This window comes from Triticum dicoccoides, chromosome 3B (genome assembly GCF_002162155.2).
Source record: "Triticum dicoccoides isolate Atlit2015 ecotype Zavitan chromosome 3B, WEW_v2.0, whole genome shotgun sequence".
NCBI lineage: Eukaryota > Viridiplantae > Streptophyta > Magnoliopsida > Poales > Poaceae > Triticum > Triticum dicoccoides.
In genome coordinates, this window is record NC_041385.1 from 426,093,314 (window position 1) to 426,118,965 (window position 25,652).

The following is a 25,652-nucleotide window of genomic DNA, read 5'->3' on the forward strand; positions in this document are numbered from 1 at the left end:
GGTGCAATTGCCGTGAAGCGTAAGCAATTACATGTCGATCTTGCATGAGAATGCAACCTAATCCTTGTCGCGAGGCGTCGCAGTAGATAACAAAGTCCTTAGAGAAGTCTGGCGGTACCAGCACGGGAGCAGAAGTCAGGCGTCTTTTCAGTTCCTGAAAGCTGTGCTCACATTGTGGAGTCCATTCGAACTTTTTATCTTTCTTGAGGAGTTCGGTTAGAGGTTTAGCAACTTTGGAGAAGTTCTCGACAAAGCGACGACAATAGCTCGCTAAGCCCAGAAAACTCCGAACTTGCTTGACCGATTCAGGTGGAGTCCAATTAAGGACGGCTTGAACTCGCTCAGGGTTAACAGCAATACCTTTACCAGATATTACATGACCCAGATAGGTCACTTCTGACAACCAGAATTCACATTTAGAAAATTTGGCATAAAGGCGATGCTCTCGAAGTTTCTTCAACACTAGCCTTAGATGTTCGGCATGTTCTTCCTCGTTCTTGGAGTAGATGAGTATATCATCAAGGTAAACAACGACGAATTTATCCAAATACTCCATGAAGATTGAGTTCATTAACCGAGAAAAGGTGGCTGGAGCGTTGGTTAAACCGAAGGACATGACGGTGTACTCGTATTGGCCATAACGAGTAACAAAGGTCGTTTTAGGAATGTCCCCGTTTCTCATTTTGATTTGATGGTAGCCCAACCTCAAATCCATCTTGGAGAAGACTGAGGATCCAGCGAGCTGATCATACAGGTCGTTGATCCTGGGGAGCGGATATTTGTTCTTGATTGTGACCAAATTGACAGGTCGATAATCTACAACCATCCGGTCCGTACCATCCTTCTTCTTGACGAATAGGACGGGGCAAGCCCATGGAGATGAACTAGGTCGGATGAAACCCTTTTTCAAGGACTCATCGAGTTGTTTCTTAAGCTCGGCTAGTTCTAGGGGTGCCATCTTATAAGGTCTTCTAGCAATCGGAACGGTTCCTGGGATGAGGTCTATTACGAACTCAACATCCCTGTCAGGTGGAACACCTGGCAATTCCTCTGGGAAGACATCCGGAAAGTCACGGACTATCGGAACGTCCTCAAGGTCTGGCAAAGGGCTGGCGTTAAGAGAATATAATTGTCGCTTGGCTAATCGGGTCAAGACATTGACTATCTTGCCCGAAGGATGAGTGAGTTGAACAGTCCTAGAGAAGCAATCAATTTTGGCATGATGAGCTGACATCCAGTCCATACCAAAATGATATTAATATCTAAAAATTTGAGAGCTATCAAAGATGCAAGGAAAACAAGTCTGTCGACTTGGATTTCATTTCCATAACTTACCCTGGAGGTCTGCCATCTAGAACCGGGAGTAGAAATTTCCATAGTGGATGGCATGTCACAGAATGCGGTGTTATGCAAACGAGCATAGTTCTCGGATATAAATGAATGAGAGGCTCCTGTATCGAAAAGAACAGATGCCGGGTGGCAATTAACAAGGAGCGTACCGAGAACGACGTTGGGATCCTCTTGAGCTTCTTCGGCAGAGATACAGTTGACATGGCCACGTGTAACGGTGGCCGGCTTGGCGTGGAACACTTTCCCTGTCGGCTTGCCACGGCCAACAGCTTTAGCAGATTGGTTGGGGTTGGTCTGGGGACACTCACGCATATAGTGGCCAGATTCCCCACACTTGAAACAAGTCACGGAACTGGTACGTGGAGGAGCATTGTTGGTTGGACCCCCATAGGGCTTGGCTGGTGCAGACTGTTGAACGGGGCGAGGCGCCTGGAAGGATGGCCTCGGTGTGAACCTAGGTGGCAGGGCAGTGTTGGGCACCCACACGCGGCGCTTCTGAGGACCCGCACCGGATGAGGAACCCATGTCACGGCCATGCTTGCGTGTTGCGTCATAATCAGTCTGACCAGTCTCAACACTGATGGCCTTGTTAACAAGTTTCTAAAAAGATGTGCACTCATGCAGACGGAGGTCGCGGCGAAGCTCAGGACTAAGTCCCTTACGGAACCTTGCTTGCTTCTTGGCATCAGTAGAAACTTCCTCAGTTGCATATCGTGCGAGGTTACCGAACTCCCTGCTGTAAGCATCCACAGAGAGTCGGCCCTGAGTGAAACTGCAAAATTCCTCACGTTTACGGTCCATGAGACCCTCCGGGATGCGATGTTCACGAAAAGCCTCGCTGAATTCAGCCCAAGTAGTGACATGGCCCGCTGGGCGCATAGCTCCATAATTCTCCCACCATAGACTGGCGGGGCCTTCAAGATGATATGCAGCAAAGGTGACCTTGTCAGCCTCAGCTACTAGCGCGGAACGCAGCTTGTGAAAGATACTGCGAAGCCAGTCATCAGCGTCGAGAGGCTCGACGGAGTGGTGGAACGTGGGTGGATGTAACTTGATGAAATCACTGAGTGACACCACGTTAGTCCTCTGATGGTGTGCTGTGTTCTGTTCAATACGCTCCAACAAACGGTTGGTCTCCCGCTTGTTTCTTTCGGCTTCCATCATAACCTCGGCTAGGGAAGGAGGATGAGGCAGATTTGCATTCCTGACTTCACTGTCTTCGGCCTGCTCTTGAGGAGTAGGGTTAGTGCGCGTGTTGACCATCCTAGGTAAACAAGACAATGATTTAGTCAGAATAATAAAATTCCGACATAGGATACAGAATGTAAGGAATAACTCGGAATGCAAGATGATCATCCGTATGACATGGTAGATACAGAAACTGCTTCTTTATTCCATCGTCATACACACCATACAGGGTTTAGTACAAGACCAAACAAGGTACTATTACGGTGAAAAGAGGATTACATCTCATCGGAGGCATTCCCAGCTCCTATACATTATTTTTCTACACCTCCGGAAGGCGATACAGCTAGGTCATATCCCACGAGTCACGCAGGACGATAGACGACACAGCTAACACGAACTAGTGATACTACCACTAACTCAGACCGATCAGTAGTAGTCCTCGTAGAAGTCACCTCCATAGCCTGGAAGCTCAACATGATCATCCGGAAACAGACGATCTCGTGGAGCTTGTGGACCATAGGGGCTAGGATGAGGTCTTGGACCAACAGACGGTGGCCTGCGGGGACCGCGAGGTGGGGTGATGCCTCCTACATCACGCCAACCCATCACGTCTGGCAGAGCAGATCTTACAGGATAGAGATCGCGCATATCCGAATATCCAGCTTGCACCGCCGGTGCAAACCGAGTCAATGTGGCCCAGTGGTCAGCACGGGTATTGAAGAGCTCTAACCTCAAGGCCCGATTTTCACGGTCCTTATCCTCGAGCATCTCAGCCGTAGTGCGAGTCCGTGAATCCTCCTGAGTGGGGTCAGCATAGATAGCCTGGAGATACCCTTGTGCTCCCGGAAGTGATCCTGGCATATACCGGAAATCAGAGTCCCGAAATAGACCAGACCTGACTCGCATGATGGTCATCATAGAGTAGGCGGCGTCCTGCACAGCCATCTCAATAGTAACCCCGAGTCCATAGGAGCAGTGAAGGGGCTCGGTGGACCCAGGATAAGATGGAAATATCCTGACAGTGCAGAGATACTGGCTTTGATTAAAGTCTCAGAATTGCTCTTCGACCGTGTACTCAGGATACCAACGGTATCCAGCCTCAGTCATTACCCTGACCAACATGGCAGTATGGCCGGGTACATCTAGGCATCGAGTCAGGCGAACCACTTGATTGAGGTCGCGAGTGGCCATCTGAAAGCACAATCATAATGCAAAGGCATTAGAATTTCTAGCAAAATTTCGGCAGCATAACAGTTGTAAATGCTCAAGAAGGATTTTGAGACATTTGACAAAGGATTTCATACACACTCAACATCATCATATCAAAGTTCTGAGTCCATCCTAACAACATAACGTGGTAGTAGAACTGAACTAGGCTTATATCCATCAGCCCTATAAGGTACTACTGATTAGTAACACGTGATCCTGATAGAGAGAATAGATCCTAATTCCTTAACCCCCAGTGGAAGAATAGACTGACTCAGATCAGAATGTCATAAGATAAAGGAGTAAAAAGAGCCTTACGTTCCACCCACAAACAATTCCCCTACATATAACTAAAGAATTTCTAGACTCAACATCGACCAGTTTGGCTTGGAGAACCTACAGGCAGTCCGGCTCTGATGCCAACGCTGTCAGGACCCCGACTCGATGACACATCGATCTAGCCTGTAACACCTCATATCACTTTGCGGCCTCACGCACGGTATCCCCACGGGTGTCGCCTTACCTTTGCCCGGGACCGTTTGCGCCTTTTGGCTCATGTATATGATAGTGTCGCTAGCATCCATATGTTAAGGAGCCCGGGCTGACATGGCTAGTTGTAAACCCAAAATGGCACAGACTTACAGGGACAGGCATCCATGACCCAGCAACGAACGTGTCGGTCATCAGCAAGTGGGTCCGAGCTGTAGCACTGGGCTAGCAGGACTCCGGTAAACCGGGCTGTAGCGGGCTAACAGGACTCCGGTACTCAATGCGTGACATTTCCCCGAAGGGACAGACACAGGAACGAAGAAGGACACATGCCGGCCAGCCTAAGTGTTCCCGAGCAGTAGCAAGCTACCATGGCTCAGTGGTAACACTAGGAAACATTTCCCGGTAAGAGAGGCTACTAAGGATAAACAACTAGATAGTCAGATCCCACACATACCAAGCATTTCAATCATACACGCAATATGCTCGATATGTGCAAATACAACAAGGCATCACAACATGACTCTATGACACAAGTACTTTATTTAAGGCTCAGAGAGCCATACATAACATACACAAAGGTACGGGTCACACGACCCAGCATTCAAGTCATACAGTCATACAAACCAGCAGCGGAAGTAACTTGTCTGAGTACAGACAACTAGAAAATAAAAGAGGCTTGGAAAGCCTAGCTATACTACGTGGTCCTTCACAAGCTCAGGATCACCACCTGGGCCTTAGCCTACTCATTGATGTCAACGTCTACGTAGAACCCATCAGAAGGGGTTGCAGCGTCTTCTGTAAAAATGTAAATTATAGCAACATGAGTACAAAGGTACTCAGCAAGACTTACATCAGATCCTACATACATGCATATTATCAAGAAGGGTTGGTGGAGTTGTTGCAGCAAGCCAGCTTTGACTCTTGGCTAGGCTAACCTACGAGACTCCAATTTGAAATGGTTTTGCGCACACGAGTCCACTACTCACCACTTCAATACACTACCGAGGATCCACCCCCGTCTTCCTGCGGAAGAGCCATCCTCGGCACTCACACTTATCTTGAGGCTTTTAGTAGTTTCCATTTACTTGTCTATGAACTGTATAGGCAACCAAGTAGTCCTTTATCGCGGACGCGGCTATTCGAATAGATCATGATAACCCTGCAGGGGTGTACTTCTTCATACACGCTCTCACCACTTACCGTTGTTTACACGACGTGTACTCGGGAACCTTCAAGCGGAAGCCCAACGTGGGTGTCGGCCACGACCTACCTAACCACCTAAGCCTCCAGTCCAGGTTTATCGCCTATCAAGGTTCCATCCGCAGGGAGTCCGGCCGAGGTTTCCCATACGGCCCCGAACGATGTGAACAGGGTTCCCGAGATACCTAACGGGTATTCGGTACACCCGGCCACGTACCTACCGCATCACAGCCCACCCCTACGGTCAGCGCTGTCCACGGCCTCCAGTAGGCTACAAACACCAGAAGCTACTTGCAACTCCTGGACGGAGAACTAGGGTGAATAAGAAGCCGAGAGGGTCCATTGGTTTCGGGCCCAATGCATGGTAGTAGCTGATTCTTAAATCACACATACAGATCTCAGTGCTTAAGGTCGGCTTCAATGAAACAACTTACCATGTACTCCTACATGGCCTCTCATCGATACCTTTACCAAATCGTGTTCACCACACCACTCTCATTACCGACATAATCATTTCACTCTAGCCCATCACCCAGATGAACCAGACCTGACACGACTCTAAGCATAGCAGGCATAGCAAGGTAGGAACAACACATGCATATGGCTCAATCAACTCCTACACATGCTAGTGGGTTTCATCTAGTTACTGTGGCAATGACAGGTCATGCAGAGGAAATGGGTTCAACTACCGTAGCACACAGCAGTTTTAAACGCGTTGTCTTAATGCAGTAAAAGAGAGCAGGAGCGAGAACATGGGATTGTATCGATATGATCAAATGGTTGGTTGCTTGCCTGATGGTTCGATGCACTGATACGGTTCTTCGTTAGGGTAATCACGGTACTCCTCGGAGGCAGAACCTGCCGCAAAGAACACCGATACACAACCATCACCAAACAATGTGCAACAATATGATGCATGCATGAAACATAGCAATATGAGTGTGTTGGGCTAATGCAACTAAGACCAGAAGGGTTTGAACCAATTTGAATCAAAGATTCAAATTTCAAACTCAAACATGGCCCTTTAAAGTGTTTTTCCTTGTTCTGTATTAAACATCAGGTTAACTTGTTTGGTCATGCATGAAAATAGTACAGATGGATAGATTGGATTTTTCTAATCATTTTTCATATATAATTTGTCTGATTTGGAGTTACAGAATAAAAGTTATGAATTTTAAAGTTTAAACTATATTCTGGAATTTCCTATATTAGATTAATTCCAGAAAATCAGTTATTGCGTCAGCCTGACGTCAGTGTGACATCAGCAGGTCAACGGGACATGTCCGGGTCAAACCTGACAGTGGGTCCCGCGTGTTAGTGTGATTAAATTAATTAAAGTTTAATTAAAACTAAACATGTTTAATTAACAGGGCTGGGCCCCACCTGTCATTGACTCAGGGGAGTCAACCGGGGCCCACCCATGGTCAAACCCGGGTCGGCTGCACCGGCGTTTAGCCGCCGGCGAGCCCGACGCGGCGGCGGAAGTGGTTTTGGCTGTTTCGGCCGCCAAATGGATCGTGGAGACCACCGGAGTGGAGCTGAGGACGAGCCGCAGCTCTTGATGGAGTCCGTTGGGGTCGGGGTGGCCGGAGTTGGCGCCGGCGACGACTTTGGCGGCCACCGGGGTTTGGCCGAAGACGAACTTGACGCTAGAGGGGTCGGTGAGGCACGGGGAGTAGCTAGCTAGGTGCTACGTGACACGGTGAGTATGATGGACACCGTGGAGTGGCCGGAGGGTGACCGGGAGCACGTCGGCGACGAGCTCCACGGCGGTAGGTGCGGTTGAGCTCCGGGAGGTCGCTACACAGCTCGGGAGCAAGAAAAGAAGGGGAGGGGGGAAGATGGCTAAGCTCACAGTGAGTGCGACGAAGCCCTTGGTGCGGCCGGAGATGGACCGGAGCGACGACGGCGTTGAAGGGGATCTCCGGCGATGGTGGTTCGGGCGAGGTCGTTGCGGTGGACTCGGGCGTTGCGAGCGCTCGGGGCTCGGCTTGCTCGATGGAGTGGACAGCGGCGGAGCTCCTGGACACGATGAGAGGACGCACGGGCGGCGGGGAGCACGGCTACGACGAAGGCACGGCGGTGGTGGCGTCGGTCATGGCGGGGAAGCGCGAGGGGGAGGAGCTGGAGAGGAGAGGGGGTGTCTGGGGGGTTCGGGGGAGCGAGGGAGGCCGATCCACGACGTCACCGGGCGAGGGGAGCGGCGAGGCGGCGAGCAGGTGCATGGCGCATGCTGCGGTCGCCGTCGGGCACCTGCCTGCCTGCCTGGCCGGCAAGCAGCTCGCGGGAGCGGCGCTGGGCTGGGCCGGCAGGTGGGCCGGGTGCTGGGCGCCAGGTAAGTCTTTCCATTTTTTTCTGTTTCCTTTTTTTAATACTTCTGCAACTTTGTTGAATTAAATAAAATACTTAGGCAACTCCTAAAATCACCAAACTACTCCTGGTCCATAGTTGGATTATTTCCAACATGAAACATTTTAGTTTGGAGATATTTGAGCATTTAAATATTTTATATAATTTTAAATGCCCAAATTCAAATATTTATGATTTAATTCAAAAACCCTAAGATGGCCTAGGAAAATGTGCATCACTTTTGGCAGAGGTTCTGAACCAAGACAAAAATGATGGGCATTTTAGAAGGGCATTTCAGGTTCATTGAAAAAGTTTTTAGTAAACCCTAATTGGTTTCAGAGGGGACTGGGGGTTCTGTCATCCCCATTTTAGGTTTCTGATGAAAGAGTAAACATGATGCAACACTCTAATGCATGGCTAACTAGGGTGTGACAGTTCCTCTTCCAGTGTCCAATTTGCTTGCAATAGAAGCACTCAGTCTCAGGCTTAGGTCCAGACTTGGGTTTCTTCTCTTGAGCAGCAACTTGTTTGCTGTTCTTCTTGAAGTTCCCCTTCTTCTTCCCTTTGCCCTTTTTCTTGAAACTGGTGGTCTTGTTAACCATCAACACTTGATGCTCCTTCTTGATTTCTACCTCCGCAGCTTTTAGCATTGCGAAGAGCTCGGGAATAGTCTTGTCCATCCCTTGCATATTATAGTTCATCACGAAGCTCTTGTAGCTTGGTGGCAGTGATTGAAGAATTCTGTCAATGGCACTATCATCAGGAAGATTAACTCCCAGTTGAATCAAGTGATTATTATACCCAGACATTTTGAGTATGTGTTCACTGACAGAACTATTCTCCTCCATCTTACATCTATAGAACTTGTTGGAGACTTCATATCTCTCAATCCAGGCATTTTCTTGAAATATTAACTTCAACTCCTGGAACATCTCATATGCTCCATGACGTTCAAAACGTCGTTGAAGACCCGGTTCCAAGCCGTAAAGCATGGCACACTGAACTATCGAGTAGTCATCAGCTTTGCTCTGCCAGACGTTCTTAACGTTGTCAGTTGCATCTGCAGTAGGCCTGGCACCCAGCGGTGCTTCCAGGACGTAATTCTTCTGTGCAGCAATGTGGATAATCCTCAAGTTATGGACCCAGTCCGTGTAGTTGCTACCATCATCTTTCAACTTAGCTTTCTCAAGGAACGCATTAAAATTCAACGGAACAACAACACGAGCCATCTATCTACAACAAACATAGACAAGCAAAATACTATTAGGTACTAAGTTCATGATAAATTTAAGTTCAATTAATCATATTACTTAAGAACTCCCACTTAGACAGACATCTCTCTAGTCATCTAAGTGATCACGTGATCCAAATCAACTAAACCATGTTCGACCATCACGTGAGATGGAGTAGTTTCAATGGTGAACATCACTATGTTGATCATATCTACTATATGATTCACGTTCGACCTTTCGGTCTCTGTGTTCCGAGGCTATATCTGTATATGCTAGGCTCGTCAAGTTTAACCTGAGTATTCCGCGTGTGCAACTGTTGTGCACCCGTTGTATTTGAACGTAGAGCTTATCACACCCGATCATCACATGGTGTCTCAGCACGAAGAACTTTCGCAATGGTGCATACTCAGGGAGAACACTTCTTGATAATTTAGTGAGAGATCATCTTAAAATGCTACCGTCAATCAAAGCAAGATAAGATGCATAAAGGATAAACATCACATGCAATCAATATAAGTGATATGATATGGCCATCATCATCTTGTGCTTGTGATCTCCATCTCCAAAGCACCGTCGTGATCACCATCGTCACCGGTGCGACACCTTGATCTCCATCATAGCATCGTTGTCGTTACACCATCTATTGCTTCTACGACTATCTCTACCGCTTAGTGATAAAGTAAAGCAATTACAGGGCGTTTGCATTTCATACAATAAAGCGACAACCATATGGCTCCTGCCAGTTGCCGATAACTTCGGTTACAAAACATGATCATCTCATACAATAAAATATAGCATCACGTCTTGACCATATCACATCACAACATGCCCTGCAAAAACAAGTTAGACGTCCTCTACTTTGTTGTTGCAAATTTTACGTGGCTGCTACGGGCTGAGCAAGAACCGTTCTTACCTACGCATCAAAACCACAACGATAGTTCGTCAAGTTAGTGATGTTTTAACCTTCGCAAGGATCGGGCGTAGCCACACTTGGTTCAACTAAAGTGAGAGAGACAGACACCCGCCAGACACCTTTAAGCACGAGTGCTCGTAACGGTGAAACCAGTCTCGCATAAGCGTACGCGTAATGTCGGTCCGGGCCGCTTCATCTCACAATACCGCTGAACCAAAGTATGACATGCTGGTAACCAGTATGACTTGTATCGCCCACAACTCACTTGTGTTCTACTCGTGCATATGACATCTACGCATAAAACCAGGCTCGGATGCCACTGTTGGGGAACGTAGTAATTTCAAAAAAATTCCTACGCACACGCAAGATCATGGTGATGCATAGCAACGAGAGGGGAGATTGTTGTCCATGTACCCTCGTAGACCGAAAGCGGAAGCGTTATGACAACGCGGTTGATGTAGTCGTACGTCTTCAAGATCCGACCGATCCAAGTACCGAACGTACGGCACCTCTGAGTTCAGCACACGTTCAGCTTGATGACGATCCCCGGACTCCGATCCAGCAAGGTGTCGGGGAAGAGTTCCGTCAGCACGACGGCGTGGTGACGGTGATGATGTTCTACCGACGCAGGGCTTCGCCTAAGCACCGCTACGATATGACCGAGGTGGAATATGATAGAGGGGGGCACCGCACACGGCTAAGGAACGATCACGAAGATCAACTTGTGTGTCATGGGGTGGCCCCCTGCCCCCGTATATAAAGGAGGGAGGGGGGAGGTGCGGCCGACCCCTTAGGGGTGCGCCTGGAGGAGTCCTACTCCCACCAGGAGTAGGACTCCCCCCCTCTTGCCTTGTTGGAGAAGGAAGGGGGGAGGGGGAAAGAGGAAAGGGGGGCGCCGCCCCCCTTCCTTGTCCTATTCGGACTAGGGGGGAGGGGGCGCATGGCCTGCCCTGGCCGGCCCTCCTCTTCTCCCTCATGGCCCATGTAGGCCCATTAACCCCCGGGGGGTTCCGGTAACCTCCCGGTACTCCGATAAAATCCCGATTTCACCCGGAACGATTCCGATATCTAAATATAGGCTTCCAATATATCAATCTATATGTCTCGACCATTTCGAGACTCCTCATCATGTCCGTGATCACATCCGGGACTCCGAACAACCTTCGGTACATCAAAACTTATAAACTCATAATAAAACTGTCATCGTAACGTTAAGCGTGCGGACCCTACGGGTTCGAGAACTATGTAGACATGACCTAGAACTGTTTCTGGTCAATAATCAATAGCGGAACCTGGATGCTCATATTGGCTCCTACATATTCTACGAAGATCTTTATCGGTCAAACCGCATAACAACATACGTTGTTCCCTTTGTCATCGGTATGTTACTTGCCCGAGATTCGGTCGTCGGTATCCAATACCTAGCTCAATCTCGTTACCGGCAAGTCTCTTTACTCATTACATAATGCATCATTCCGTAACTAACTCATTAGCTACATTGCTTGCAAGGCTTATAGTGATGTGCATTACCGAGAGGGCCCAGAGATACCTCTCCGACAATCGGAGTGACAAATCCTAATCTCGAAATACGCCAACTCAACCTGTACCTTTGGAGACACCTGTAGAGCTCCTTTATAATCACCCAGTTACGTTGTGATGTTTGGTAGCACACAAAGTGTTCTTCCGATAAACGGGAGTTGCATAATCTCATAGTTGTAGGAACTTTGTATAAGTCATGAAGAAAGCAATAGCAACATACTAAACGATCAAGTGCTAAGCTAACGGAATGGGTCAAGTCAATCACATCATTCTCCTAATGATGTGATCCCGTTAATCAAATGACAACACATGTCTATGGTTAGGAAACATAACCATCTTTGATTAATGAGCTAGTCAAGTAGAGGCATACTAGTGACATTATGTTTGTCTATGTATTCACACATGTTAATACAATTATAGCATGAATAATAAACATTTATCATGATATGAGGAAATAAATAATAACTTTATTATTGCCTCTAGGGCATATTTCCTTCACAAGGCATGATGTGATATAAATTGTTGTATGAGATGAGCATGTTCTGTAACAAAGTTATTGGCAAGTGGCAGGAGCCATATGGTTGTCGCTTTATTGTATGCAATGCAATCGCCATGTAATTGTTTTACTTTATCACTAAACGGTAGCGATAGTCATAGTAACAATAGTTGGCGAGACGATAACGATGCTACGATGGATATCAAGGTGCGCGCTGGTGACGATGGAGATCATGACGATGCTTCATTGGTGGAGATCATAAGCACAAGATGATGATGGCCATATCATGTCACATATTTTTGATTACACGTGATGTTTTGTCCTTTATGCATCTTATTTTGCTTAGTACGGCGGTAGCATTATAAGATGATCCCTTACTAAATTTCAAGGTATAAGTGTTCTCCCTGAGTATGCACCGTTGCTACAGTTCATCGTGCCAAGACACCACGTGATGATCGGGTGTGATAAGCTCTACATTCACACACAATGGGTGCAAGTCAGTTTTGCACACACAGAATACTCGGGTTAAACTTGACGAGCCTAGCATATGCAGATATGGCCTTGAAACACTAAGACCGAAAGGTCGAGCATGAATTATACAGTAGATATGATCAACATAGTGATGTTCACCATTGAATACTACTCCATCTCACGTGATGATCGAACATGGTTTAGTTTATTTGGATCACGTGATCACTTAGATGATTAGAGGGATGTCTATCTAAGTGGGAGTTCTTAAGTAATATGATTAATTGAACTTTAATTTATCATGAAATTAGTGCCTGATAGTATTTTGCATGTCTATGTTGTTGTAGATCTATGCCCGTGCTACCGTTCCTTTGAATTTTAATGCGTTCCTAGAGAAAGCTAAGTTGAAAAATGATGGCAGCAACTACACGGACTGGGTCCGTACCTTGAGGACTATCCTCATTGCTGAACAGAAGAATTACGTCTTGGAAGCACCGTTGGGTGTCAGGCCTGCTGCAGATGCTACTGATGACGTTAAGAACATCTGACAGAGCAAAGCTGATGACTACTCGATAGTTAAGTGTGCCATGCTTTACGGCTTAGAACCGGGACTTCAACGCTGTTTTGAACGTCATGGAGCATATGAGATGTTCGAGGAGTTGAAGTTAATATTTCAAGCAAATGCCCAGATTGAGAGATATGAAGTCTCCAATAAGTTCTACAACTGTAAAATGGAGGAGAATAGTTCTGTCAGTGAACACATACTCAGAATGTTTGGGTACCATAACCACTTGACTCAACTGGGAGTTAATCTTCCTGATGATAGTGTCATTGACATAGTTTTTCAATCACTGCCACCAAGCTATAAAGGCTTCGTGATGAACTATAATATGCAAGGGATGAACAAGACTATTCCCGAGCTCTTGGCAATGCTAAAGGCTGCAGAGGTAGAAATCAAAAAGGAGCATCAAGTGTTGATGGTCAACAAGACCACTAGTTTCAAGAAAAAGGGCAAAGGGAAGAAAGGGAACTTCAAGAAGAACAGAAAAAAGGTTGCTGCTCAAGAGAAGAAACCCAAGTCTGGACCTAGTCCTGAAACTAAGTGCTTCTATTGCAAAGGCACTAGTCACTGGAAGCGGAACTACCCCAAGTATTTGGCGGATAAGAAGGATGGCAAAGTGAAAGGTATATTTGATATACATGTTATTGATGTGTACTTAACTAATGCTCACAGTAGCGCCTAGGTATTTGATATTGGTTCTGTTGCTCATATTTGCAACTCGAAACAGGGGCTATGGATTAAGCGAAGATTGGCTAAGGACGAGGTGACGATGCGCGTGGGAAATGGTTCCAAGGTCGATGTGATCGCCGTCGGCACGCTACCTCTACATCTACCATCGGGATTAGTTTTAGACCTGAATAATTGTTATTTGGTGCCAGCGTTGAGCATGAACATTATATCTGGATCTTGTTTGATGCGAGATGGTTATTCATTTAAATCAGAGAATAATGGTTGTTCTATTTATATGAGTAATATCTTTTATGGTCATGCACCCTTGCTGAGTGGTCTATTTTTGTTGAATCTCGAGAGTGATGATACACATATTCATAATATTGAAGCCAAAAGATGCAAAGTTAATAGTGATAGTGCAACTTATTTGTTGCACTATTGTTTGGGTCATATCGGTGTAAAGCGCATGAAGAAACTCCATGCTGATGGACTTTTGGAATCACTTGGTTATGAATCACTTGGTGCTTGCGAACCGTGCCTCATGGGCAAGATGACTAAAATTCCGTTCTCCGGAACAATGGAACGAGCTACTGACTTGTTGGAAATAATACATACCGATGTATGAGGTCCAATGAGTATTGAGGCTCGTGGTGGGTATCGTTATTTTCTTACCTTCACAGATGATTTGAGCAGATATGGTTATATCTACTTAATGAAACATAAGTCTGAAACATTTGAAAAGTTCAAAGAATTTCAGAGCAAAGTGAAAAATCATCATAACAAGAAAATAAAGTTTCTACGATCTGATCGTGGAGGTGAATATTTGAGTTACAAGTTTGGTCTTCATTTGAAATAACATGGGATAGTTTCACAACTAACGCCACCTGGAACACCACAGTGAAATGGTGTGTCCGAACGCCGTAACCGTACTTTATCGGATATGGTGCGATCTATGATGTCTCTTACTAATTTACCGCTATCGTTTTGGGGTTATGCTTAAGAGACGGCTGCATTCACTTTAAATAGTGCACCATCAAAATCCATTGAGACGATGCCTTATGAACTGTGGTTTGGCAAGAAACCAAAGTTGTCGTTTCTTAAAATTTGGGGCTGCGATGCTTATGTGAAAAAGCTTCAACGTGATAAGCTTGAACCCAAATCGGAGAAGTGCGTCTTCATAGGATACCCAAAGGAAACTGTTGGGTACACCTTCTATCGCAGATCCGAAGGCAAAATATTTGTTGCTAAGAATGGATCCTTTCTAGAGAAGGAGTTTCTCTCAAAAGAAGTGAGTGGGAGGAAAGTAGAACTTGATGAGGTAATTGTACCTTCTCCCTTATTGGAAAGTAGTCATTACAGAAATCAGTTCCAGTGATTCCTACACCAATTAGTGAGGAAGTTAATGATGATGATCATGAAGCTTCAGATCAAGTTACTACCGAACCCCATAGGTCTTCCAGAGTAAGGTCCGCACCAGAGTGGTACGATAATCCTGTTCTAGAAGTCATACTAGACCATGATGAACCTACGAACTATGAGGAAGCGATGATGAGCCCAGATTCCGCGAAATGGCTTGAGGCCATGAAATCTGAGATGGGATCCATGTATGAGAACAAAGTGTGGATTTTGGTGGACTTGCCCAGTGATCGTCAAGCCATAGAAAATAAATGGATCTTTACGAAGAAGACCGATGCATACGGTAATGTTACTGTCTATAAAGCTCGACTTGTTGCAAAAGGTTTTTGACAAGTTCAAGGAGTTGACTACGATGAGACTTCCTCACCTGTAGCGATGCTTAAGTCTGTCTGAATCATGTTAGCGATTGCCACATTTTATGATTATGAAATTTGGCAGATGGATGTCAAAACTGCATTCCTGAATGGATTTCTGGAAGAAGAGTTATATATGATGCAACAAGAAGGTTTTATCGATCCAAAGGGTGCTAACAAAGTGTGCAAGCTCCAGCGATCCATTTATGGACTGGTGCAAGCCTCTCGGAGTTGTAATAAACGCTTTGATAGTGTGATCAAAGCATATGGTTTTATATAGACTTTTGGAGAAGCCTGTATTTACAAGAAAGTGAGTGGGATCTCTGTAGCATTTCTGATATAATATGTGGATGACATATTGTTGATTGGAAATGATATAGAATTTCTGGATAGCATAAAGGGATATCTGAATAAGAGTTTTTCTTTGAAAGACCTCGGAGAAGCTACTTACATATTGGGCATCAAGATCTATAGAGATAGATCAAGATGCTTAATTCGACTTTCACAAAGCACATACTTTGATAAAGTTTTGAAGAAGTTCAAAATGGATCAATCAAAGAAAGGGTTCTTGCCTGTGTTACAAGGTGTGAAGTTGAGTCAGACTCAATGCCCGACCACTACAGAAGATAGAGAGAAAATAAAAGTCATTCCCTATGCTTCGGCCATAGGTTTTATCATGTATGCAATGTTGTGTACCAGACCTAATGTGTGCCTTGCTATAAGCATAGCAGGGGGGTACCAAAGTAATTCCAGAGTGGATCACTGGACAGCGGTCAAGAACATCCTGAAATATCTAAAAAGGACTAAGGATATGTTTCTCGTTTATGGAGGTGAAAAAGAGCTCGTCGTAAACGGTTACGTCGATGCAAGCTTTGACACTGATCCGGATGACTCAAAGTCGCAAACCGAATACGTATTTTTATTGAGTGGAGGAACTGCAGTTGGTGCAGTTCCAAGCAAAGCGTCATGGCGGGATCTACGTGTGAAGCGGAGTACATTGCTGCTTCGGAAGCAGCAAATGAAGGAGTTTGGATGAAGGAGTTCATACCCGATCTAGGTGTCATACCTAGTGCATGGGGTCCAATAAAAATCTTTTGTGACAATACTGGTGCAATTGCCTTGGCAAAGGAATCCAGATTTCACAAGAGAACCAAGCACATCAAGAGATGCTTCAATTCTATCCGTCATCAAGTATCGGAGGGGGGCATAGAGATTTGCAAGATACACACGGATCTGAATGTTGCAGACCAGTTGACTAAGCCTCTTCCACGAGCAAAACATGATCAGCACCAAAGCTCAATGGGTGTTAGAATCATTACCATGTAATCTAGATTATTGACTCTACTACAAGTGGGAGACTGAAGGAAATATGCCAATAATAAAGTTGTTATTTATATTTCCTTCTATCATGATAAATGTTTATTATTCATGCTAGAATTGTAGTAACCGGAAACTTAGTACATGTGTGAATACATAGACAAAACAAAGTGTCCCTAGTATGCTTCTACTTGACTAGCTCGTTAAACAAAGATGGTTATGTTTGCTGACCATAGACATGTGTTGTCATTTGATGAACGGGATCACATCATTAGGAGAATGATGTGATGGACATGACCCATCCGTTAGCTTAGCATTATGATCATGTCAGTTTCATTGCTACTGCTTTCTTCATGACTTATACAAGTTCCTCAGACTATGAGATTATGCAACTCCCGAATACCGGAGGAACACTTTGTGTGCTACCAAATATCACAATGTAAATGGGTGATTATAAAGGTGCTCTACAGGTGTCTCCGAAGGTGTTTTTGGGTTGGCATAGATTGAGATTAGGATTTGTCACTCCGTGTTTCGGAGAGGTATCTCTAGGCCCTCTCGGTAATACTCATCACTATAAGCCTTGCAAGCATTGTGACTAATGAGTTAGTTGCGGGATGAAGTATTACAGAACGAGTAAAGAGACTTACCGGTAACGAGATTAAACTAGGTATGATGATATCGACGATCGAATCTCAGGCAAGTAACATACCGATGACAAAGGGAACAATGTATGTTGTTATGCGATTTGACCGATAAAGATCTTCGTAGAATATGTAGGAGCCAATATGAGCATCTAGGTTCCGCTATTGGTTATTGACCGGAGATGTGTCTCGGTCATGTCTACATAGTTCTCGAACCCGTAGGATCCGCACGCTTAACGTTCGATGACGATTTGTATTATGAGTTATGTGATTTGATGACCGAAGTTTGTTCGGAGTCCCGGATGAGATCATGGACGTGGCGAGGAGTCTCGAAATGGTCGAGACATAAAGATCGATATATTGGAAGGCTATATTCGGACATCGGAAAGGTTCAGAGTGATTCAGGTATTTTTCAGAGTACCGGAGAGTTACGGGAATTCGCCGGGGGAAGTAATGGGCCTTAATGGGCCATGCGGTAAAGGAGAGAAGGGCCTCAAGGGGTGTCCGCGCCCCCCCCCCCCATGGGCTGGTCCGAATCGGACTAGGAGGGGGCGGCGCCCCCCTTCTTTCTCCCCTCTTCCTCCTTCCCTCCTTCTCCTACTAGGAATAGGAAAGAGGAGGGGAATCCTACTTGGAATGGGGAGTCCTAGTAGGATTCCCCACACCTGGCACAACCCCTTTGGGCCGGCCACCTCTTCCCTCCCCTCCTTTATATAAGTGGCCAGGGGGCATCTCATAGACACACAAGTTGATCAAGTTGATCTTTTAGCCGTGTGCGGTGCCTCCCTCCACAGATTTCCACCTCGGTCATATCGTCGTAGTGCTTAGGCGAAGCCCTGCGCCGGTAACTTCATCATCACCGTCAACACGCCGTCGTGCTGAGGAACTCTCCCTCGGCCTCAGTTGAATCTAGAGTTCGAGGGACGTCACCGAGCTGAACGTGTGCAGATCGCGGAAGTGCCGTGTGTTCGGTACTTGATCAGTTGGATTGCGAAGACGCTCGACTACATCAACCGCGTTATTTAACGCTTCCGCTTTCGGTCTACGAGGGTACGTGGACACATTCTCCCCCTCGTTGCTATGCATCACCTAGATAGATCTTGCGTGATCATTGGATTTTTTTGAAATTACCACGTTCCCCAACACCTTCGTATTCGTTCAACACATGGAGGCCGAGGCGACGGCGTCATAGAAGTTGAAGGGTATGGCATTTAATGTAAAAGTCGAGCTATACGAAGTACAATGGAGAACCCGCCTTGCAAAGCCGAAGTCATGAAGTCGGATATAGCGTCGTCGTTGAAGGCAAGTCCGGGGGCTACTGAGGGAGTCCTGGATTATGGGGTCCTCAGGGAGCCGGCCTATGTGATATGGGCCGGGTTGATGGCCGTGAAGATACAAGACAGAAGGCCTTCTCCCGTATCCGGATGGGACTCTCCTTTGCGTGGATGGCAAGCTTGACGTCCGGATGTGTAGTTTCCTTTCTCTGTAAACCGACTTTGTACGACCCTAATCCCCTTCGGTGTCCATATAACCGGAGGGTTAGTCCGTAGAAGGAATCACAATCATACATGCTAGACATCTTAGGATTTAGCCGTCATAATCTCGAGGTAGATCAACTCTTGTAACCCCTATACTCATCAAAGTCAATCAAGCAGGAAATAGGGTATTACCTCCAATAAGAGGGACCGAACCTGGGTAAACATCGTGTCCCCTGCCTTCTGCTACCTTCGATCCTTAGACGCACAGTTCGGAACCCCCTACCGAGATCTGCCGGTTTTGACACCGACAGTGGTTCCGCGGTGCTTATGGGCAGAGCCCGTGGCTCGGTGCTGCCCGGTGGCCATGGTCGTGTGGGCGGCGTGGTCGCCGGGATGTGGCGTTCGGTGGTGGTGAGTGTTGGCCGGGGTGCAAACTTGATCTATCTTTGGACGGACCGACGGCGGCGAAGCTCGTTTCCTTCTTGAAGGCGTCGTCGCGACTCTCATTGCTCGTCGTGTCGCTCCAGATGAAACTCTGATCCTCGGGTCGGGCGGTGGCAATGCTCTATTGTCGTAACCTTCCTGAAGGCGCCGCATTGGAGCACACAGCTCGTCATATGCGATTTCATCTCTTTGGGTGGCGTGTTCACGGTTGAGGACTCCGGTTGCTCTTATAGTACTAGGGGCGGTGTTGCTGCGCTCAGCGCCTATGTATCCTGCCTTGGGTGTGTGCGTGTGTTGTGGTGACGTGGTTTGTACCTGAGTTGTGGGTGGTCGTTGCTTTATATATAAAGCGGAGCGAAAGTTTTTTTCGATAAAGATACTATGGTGGTCACCTTTCAATAAAGAGTACTTTCATGTAAAAAAACACTCGCAAAACTACCCAAATAACTTCGTCATCATATACACCTTAATGATTGGGAGGGTCAGATCATATGCTAAACTTTTGAAGAGGAATGAACAAGAAAGAAACACACACAGTGATTTCTTTCACGGGCTCACGGACGGACAACCTCCCTCCCCGCCACAGCCCGGCAACTCGCTTCCCTTCCGCACCCACCCGATCGATCCCCCACCCCAACACCGCAGCGCAGATCACGCGGTCGTCTCTCCCCCAAAACTCCCACGCTAGAGCTGCTGCTGCTTCAAAACCCGGCCCCCTATCGCCTCGATCTCCCCTCGTCAAACCCATTCACACACAATGGGCAACCGCACCTCGCGCCACCGCCGCGCCGCCGCGGACCAGCCGGCCACGGCCCCTCCGCCGACGGCCCAGCCCAAACCCCAGCCGCCGCCGAAGCCCCAGACGGCGCCGGCCCCGGCCCCGACGCCGGAAGCGGGACAGGTGGCCATGGGCCGCGTTCTGGGACGCCCGATGGAGGACGTGCGCGCGACCTACACCTTCGGCCGCGAGCTCGGCCGGGGGCAGTTCGGGGTCACCTACCTCGTCACGCACAAGGCTACGGGCCAGCGCTTCGCCTGCAAGTCCATCGCCACGCGGAAGCTCGTCCACCGCGATGACATCGAGGATGTGCAGCGGGAGGTGCAGATCATGCACCACCTCACGGGTCACCGCAACATCGTCGAGCTCCGCGGCGCCTACGAGGACCGCCACTCGGTCAACCTCATCATGGAGCTATGTGAGGGCGGGGAGCTATTCGACCGCATCATCGCGCGGGGGCACTACTCCGAGCGAGCCGCCGCCCTGCTCTGCCGCGAGATGGTCTCCGTCGTGCACAGCTGCCACTCCATGGGGGTTTTCCACCGGGATCTCAAGCCCGAAAACTTTTTGTTTCTCAACAACAAGGAGGACTCGCCGCTCAAGGCCACTGACTTCGGTCTCTCCGTCTTCTTCAAACACGGTGAGCGCTTCATTTGACTACCTCAGTCGGGATGTATGGATTGAATTGTGAGAGATTCTTCCCGTGTTTGACTTGATGTGGATTTTGGTTTGACTTTGAACCGATTTCCGTGGATCGACAGGTTTGAAGTTGGGAAAGTGCTAAAATTAGAGCTAGATACGAGACAGCAATTGGCTTATGCTTATGTCATACTTAGATCTTGTAGATAGATATTATAGCTTTGATTCTTGTTATGGGCTGTTGTTGGTATGGGGATCTAGTGATCGATCATCTAACTCTTAGTACTTTGGGGACAGTTCTGGCTTGGTGCACAAGGTGATAATGAAATGGCATTGTAGATTTGCATCATTTACAGTTTGAGCACAGTGTTGTTTCTATGATTGATAGTTGAGGGGAAAAAGGATGGCATATATACCTGCAAAACATGCCTGCACGTGTATCAGAAAGACACCTAAAATTATCCGACGAAACCAGTTGCTTCACATGCAAACTGTTGGCCGCACCGAAGATTCTTGTTGTTGCCGTGCTGTTTATCACTAGAAAGTAGAAAGTGCTCTTAATTTTCTTTGTATTCACGGCATGTTTAAAGTGAGCTAAGGCTTACTATGCATCTTACAGGGGAGCAGTTTAAGGATCTCGTTGGAAGTGCGTATTATGTTGCTCCTGAGGTACTGAAGCGGCACTATGGAGCAGAAGCTGACATATGGAGTGCGGGGATTATTCTGTACATCCTTCTGTCTGGTGTTCCTCCTTTTTGGGCAGGTGATGTGTGCCAATTCTCATCTCAGTTAGATTTTTTGCTTTTTATTTATCTGCTAATACGCATGTCTGTTCTATTTTCCAGACAATGAGGATGGCATATTTGAGGCTGTCTTGCTTGGTCACATAGATTTCTCATCTGACCCCTGGCCTTCAATATCTAATGGTGCAAAAGATTTGGTGAAGAAGATGTTGCGGCAAGACCCCAAAGAGCGCTTGACTGCTGCAGAAATTTTGAGTAATTATTCAACTGCTCTTTCTGTTATCATGTGACTGCACACACATTTCATAGCATGGCATTCTTATTTGTGAAGGGATGTGCACTCGCCTAGTAGGTTAGTATCAAATCAACATCAGCCATTCGTCCCAGTGTGTTCCATCTGTATTTTTTTTATACAAAAGCACTGCTAATAATGTTATACTTCTATGGTAATTCAGAAGTAGATTACTGAGTTTATTCTCGTTGTTGAAGACCTGTCATATATTTTTAGGAACTAAATATTCATTTATGTGCAATATAGTTTCTTATCTAGTACTTTACACATTCAGATCACCCATGGATTAGGGAAGATGGAGAGGCTCCAGATAAGCCACTTGACATTACTGTTATCAGTAGAATGAAGCAGTTCCGGGCGATGAACAAGCTTAAGAAAGTTGCATTGAAGGTTATTGAAGACTTCATAATGTTTACCTTCCCTGCTGACAATTGAGTTTCATTAGCAACTAAGTCTACTATTTTCCTCCATTATAACCAGATCGTTGCAGAGAACTTGTCTGAGGAAGAGATTACAGGCTTGAAAGAAATGTTCAGATCCCTGGACACTGATAACAGTGGGACTATTACTCTTGAAGAGCTAAGATCTGGTTTACCAAAACTTGGCACCAAAATTTCTGAATCAGAAATTACACAGTTAATGGAGGCGGTATGTTTGTACTCCACAGGCATATACATTTTTTTTACATGCTACATTTTCCCATACCATATGAATTCCCTAAGTTTAACCCAAATGACCTATCCAGTTCGGAAGTTTGGAAGCAACTACCTTTATAAAAGAAAAAGAAAATAGGCCACTTGCAACTTCACATAGCTTTCTTGACGATGATGTATCAACGTAGACCACAAAATATCATTGTGTGCACATTTGATGGGAAGAGTTTGACGGTAGCATTTAAAAGTGCTTTGCAACTGTTTCCAAGTTTCCGTAGTTCTAGCATAAGCCATTTTCTGTCCTTATTCTTTTTCCCTTTATTACAAAACAGGCTGATGTTGATGGAAATGGGACCATTGATTATTCTGAGTTCGTATCAGCGACAATGCACATGAATAGATTGGAGAAGGAAGACCACATACTTAAAGCATTTGAATATTTTGATAAGGACCACAGCGGGTAATTGAACTTAAACTTGAATGTCAAAATTTTGAGTTGTGACTGTTTGCATTGTTTTACTCATTGCTGAAATCTTTGTGTGCAGATACATAACAGTAGATGAGCTGGAAGAAGCTCTGAAGAAGTATGACATGGGGGATGATAAAACAATTAAAGATATTATCGCTGAAGTTGATACAGATCATGTAAGTCTATGTTACAAACATCAATATCATTGCACATAAAATCCACTTGTTCAGGGATGAAAATTTTGATGTGTGTGCCATGTGCACATGTCAGACTTCTTTCATGATGCTGTCATCGCTTTTGCTAGGATTTACTGATCTATCTATATTAGTGATGTACTCCCTCCGTTCCAAAATATAAGTCTTTGTAGAGATTCCACTATGAACCACATACGGATGTATATAGATGCATTTTAGAGTGTAGATTCACTCATTTTGCTTCGTATGTAGTCCATAGTAGAATCTCTACAAAGACTTATATTTAGGAACGGAGGGAGTATATAAATGCATTGAACTAAATTCATGTAGATAAATATAAATAAGAATGTGTGCAATCATCACTACTTCTGCTTCACCATGGAGAATGACAATCATTACTGACCCTATTTTACATTTTTGGAGCTACAACTTGAGTTAACAAATGGCTGCCTGGCCCAGTTCATCACGGTGCTAATAATTTCCTTCTCATTAATTGTTCAGGATGGAAGAATCAACTACCAGGAGTTCGTTGCCATGATGAGAAACAACAGCCCGGAGATTGTTCCAAATCGGCGGCGCATGTTCTAATTATCTTCTACCGTAACATCTTCCTGGCCCCATTATCGTCTAAGAATAATTTTGAGGGATGTGCCGCTTTGATGTTATTGTCCCTCATCTTTAGATTTGGCGTGTATTTCCTTGATCACATGATCGGTTCCATTGCTGCTCCGAGGGTATTATGATCATATGCGTACTCCTGATCATTTATATGGAAACAGGCGTTGTGTAACAGTTTTTTAATGATTATGTTAAGCAGCGCTATATTATTCTGGACAAACATAGCTCAAATATGGTTCTGAATGTCCGCTATGAAATGGTGATCGACGCAGATGCGCCACCTACAAGTAGCAAATTTTGATTTTGAACTTCATAGAATAACTGCTCATGCGTTGCATATTTTAGCACGTTAGCCCAAGATTTACATGTTGTTATTAATGTGGTTGTGTAGATAAGTGTTTATATCAAATAAAATCCTGAGATCGCATCTCACGGAGCCTCTGCCCCGACCCAGCCGCAGCCCCAGCCCCAACTCCGGCGGCCTCCTCTCCCTCCACCGCTGCCGCTCCACCCCTCTCCCGCGACCCTCACCTTCTTTGCCAAGGGAGGGAAGGGAAGGCCCTAGATCCGTAGCGGCGACCCGAAACCTAGCCGCCTCCTGGGCGACTCCGAAGTATCCTCCCTCGTCCCCTTCAGCCCCCTTCATCGGCGTGCCACTGGCCGGCGCCGCCACCGATGCCGGCGGTGGTGGTCGTGCCCTTCTCGTCTAAAGACTAAGGGGAGGGGAGTGCACCGTGGCGGCGGCTCCATGGGCGGTTGTGGAGTGGTGGCAACGGTTCAAGGGCAGCGTGGCCTGTAGCCGTGGCCTGAAGCAGTGAAGCCGGAGCGGCGTCTTCGCGGCGGGTGGTGCGCAGCGTCGGCACCAATCTCCGGCGCCGCGATGGTGCGTCGGAACAGGGCCTAAGGGTTCGATCTGGGTCGCCTCCTGCCATGGACTATTTGTGGCCGTGCGCTTTGGCTGCCTTCTCCGATGCTGCTCCCATCGATGGTGTAGGGGGCTGCTGGTGTGCTCAAATAAAGGCGGCAATCCTAGGGTTCCTCTTGCGCCAAGACAAAGATCTGCCTGACGCATGTCGATCCTGATCTGGCCGGAGTGACGGGTTCTGGAAGGTTCCGCCGGCAAACTCCCATGGGTGTGTTATGACTGGAGATTGCTAGATCGGGTGGGATTCGGTCGTGCCGATTGGTTCTCCGTTAAGGAGCGAGTGGTGCGAAGCTCTGCTATCTGTTGCCATCAGGGGATATGTTTAGCTCCATGGTGAAGTCAGAGGCGGAGAATGTCATGGAAGCCGGGATTAGAGGACTAGTAATGGTGATTGGAGCCTACGACGTTGAGGAACTTCCTTGGAGTTTCGGGATTCGTAGCAGCGGTATGTAAGTGGGGGCGACAACACATGTGAAGTTCAAAGTCTTGCTTTTCAGGGTGAAAATCCAAGGTCTAACCTTAATTGGTTGTGCCTAGCAATGGTCTTGTTGAATGCATTGTTTTGCGAGCGGGGATTATCTCTAGGGTGAAAATTCAAGATCTACGATTGGGCGACGATGGCGTTGGTGCACTGTTTTCTTCTTGGAGGCGTCGTTTTTGGAGAACCTGGAAATCAGGTGTTGTCTTGGTGGTGGTTGTGCTACTGCAAGGCCTAGAACACTGTAGAGGGACTTTCTTTTTTAGTTTCTTCTCCTTCTTTTTTGGCTGTGTGCATCCGTCATGTCATTAGCGCATTGCGTTGTTGCAGAGGCTAGGTGTAATTGCTATCTTCGTGATATTAATATATACTCTTTATCAAAAATCAAATAAAATCCTACTTATGATTTACCTGCCCAAATAAAATAAAATCTTGCGTGTAATTTATCAGCCCAAATTAATTCTAGGATTTTATTTGGCAAACATTTATTAGTTTTTTCGGGTAAAAACATTTATTAGTTTACCAAAATGAAACAAAATTTTATTTGGTA

At 46.4% G+C, this 25,652-nt stretch overlaps 1 protein-coding gene across 1 annotated transcript; it reads left to right on the forward strand.

Moving 5' to 3' along the window:
• Positions 1 to 19,974: 19,974 nt before the first annotated feature.
• On the forward strand, positions 19,975 to 23,923 carry LOC119276311 (calcium-dependent protein kinase 1-like). Its single transcript, XM_037557348.1, has 8 exons — positions 19,975 to 20,731; positions 21,350 to 21,493; positions 21,576 to 21,728; positions 22,040 to 22,155; positions 22,246 to 22,413; positions 22,751 to 22,878; positions 22,964 to 23,063; positions 23,583 to 23,923. Exons 1-8 carry the CDS (start codon positions 20,071 to 20,073, stop codon positions 23,667 to 23,669), a joined length of 1,557 nt encoding a protein of 518 aa, XP_037413245.1. The 5' UTR covers positions 19,975 to 20,070; the 3' UTR covers positions 23,670 to 23,923.
• The last annotated feature ends 1,729 nt before the right edge of the window (positions 23,924 to 25,652 follow it).

Coding starts and splice junctions, on each gene's coding strand:
- LOC119276311 (XM_037557348.1), top strand. CDS start 20,071: ATGGGCAACCGCACCTCGCGCCACCGCCGCGCCGCCGCGGACCAGCCG. Junction 20,732..21,349: donor CTCCGTCTTCTTCAAACACG/GTGAGCGCTTCA, acceptor TGCATCTTACAG/GGGAGCAGTTTAAGGATCTC. Junction 22,414..22,750: donor TTACACAGTTAATGGAGGCG/GTATGTTTGTAC, acceptor ATTACAAAACAG/GCTGATGTTGATGGAAATGG.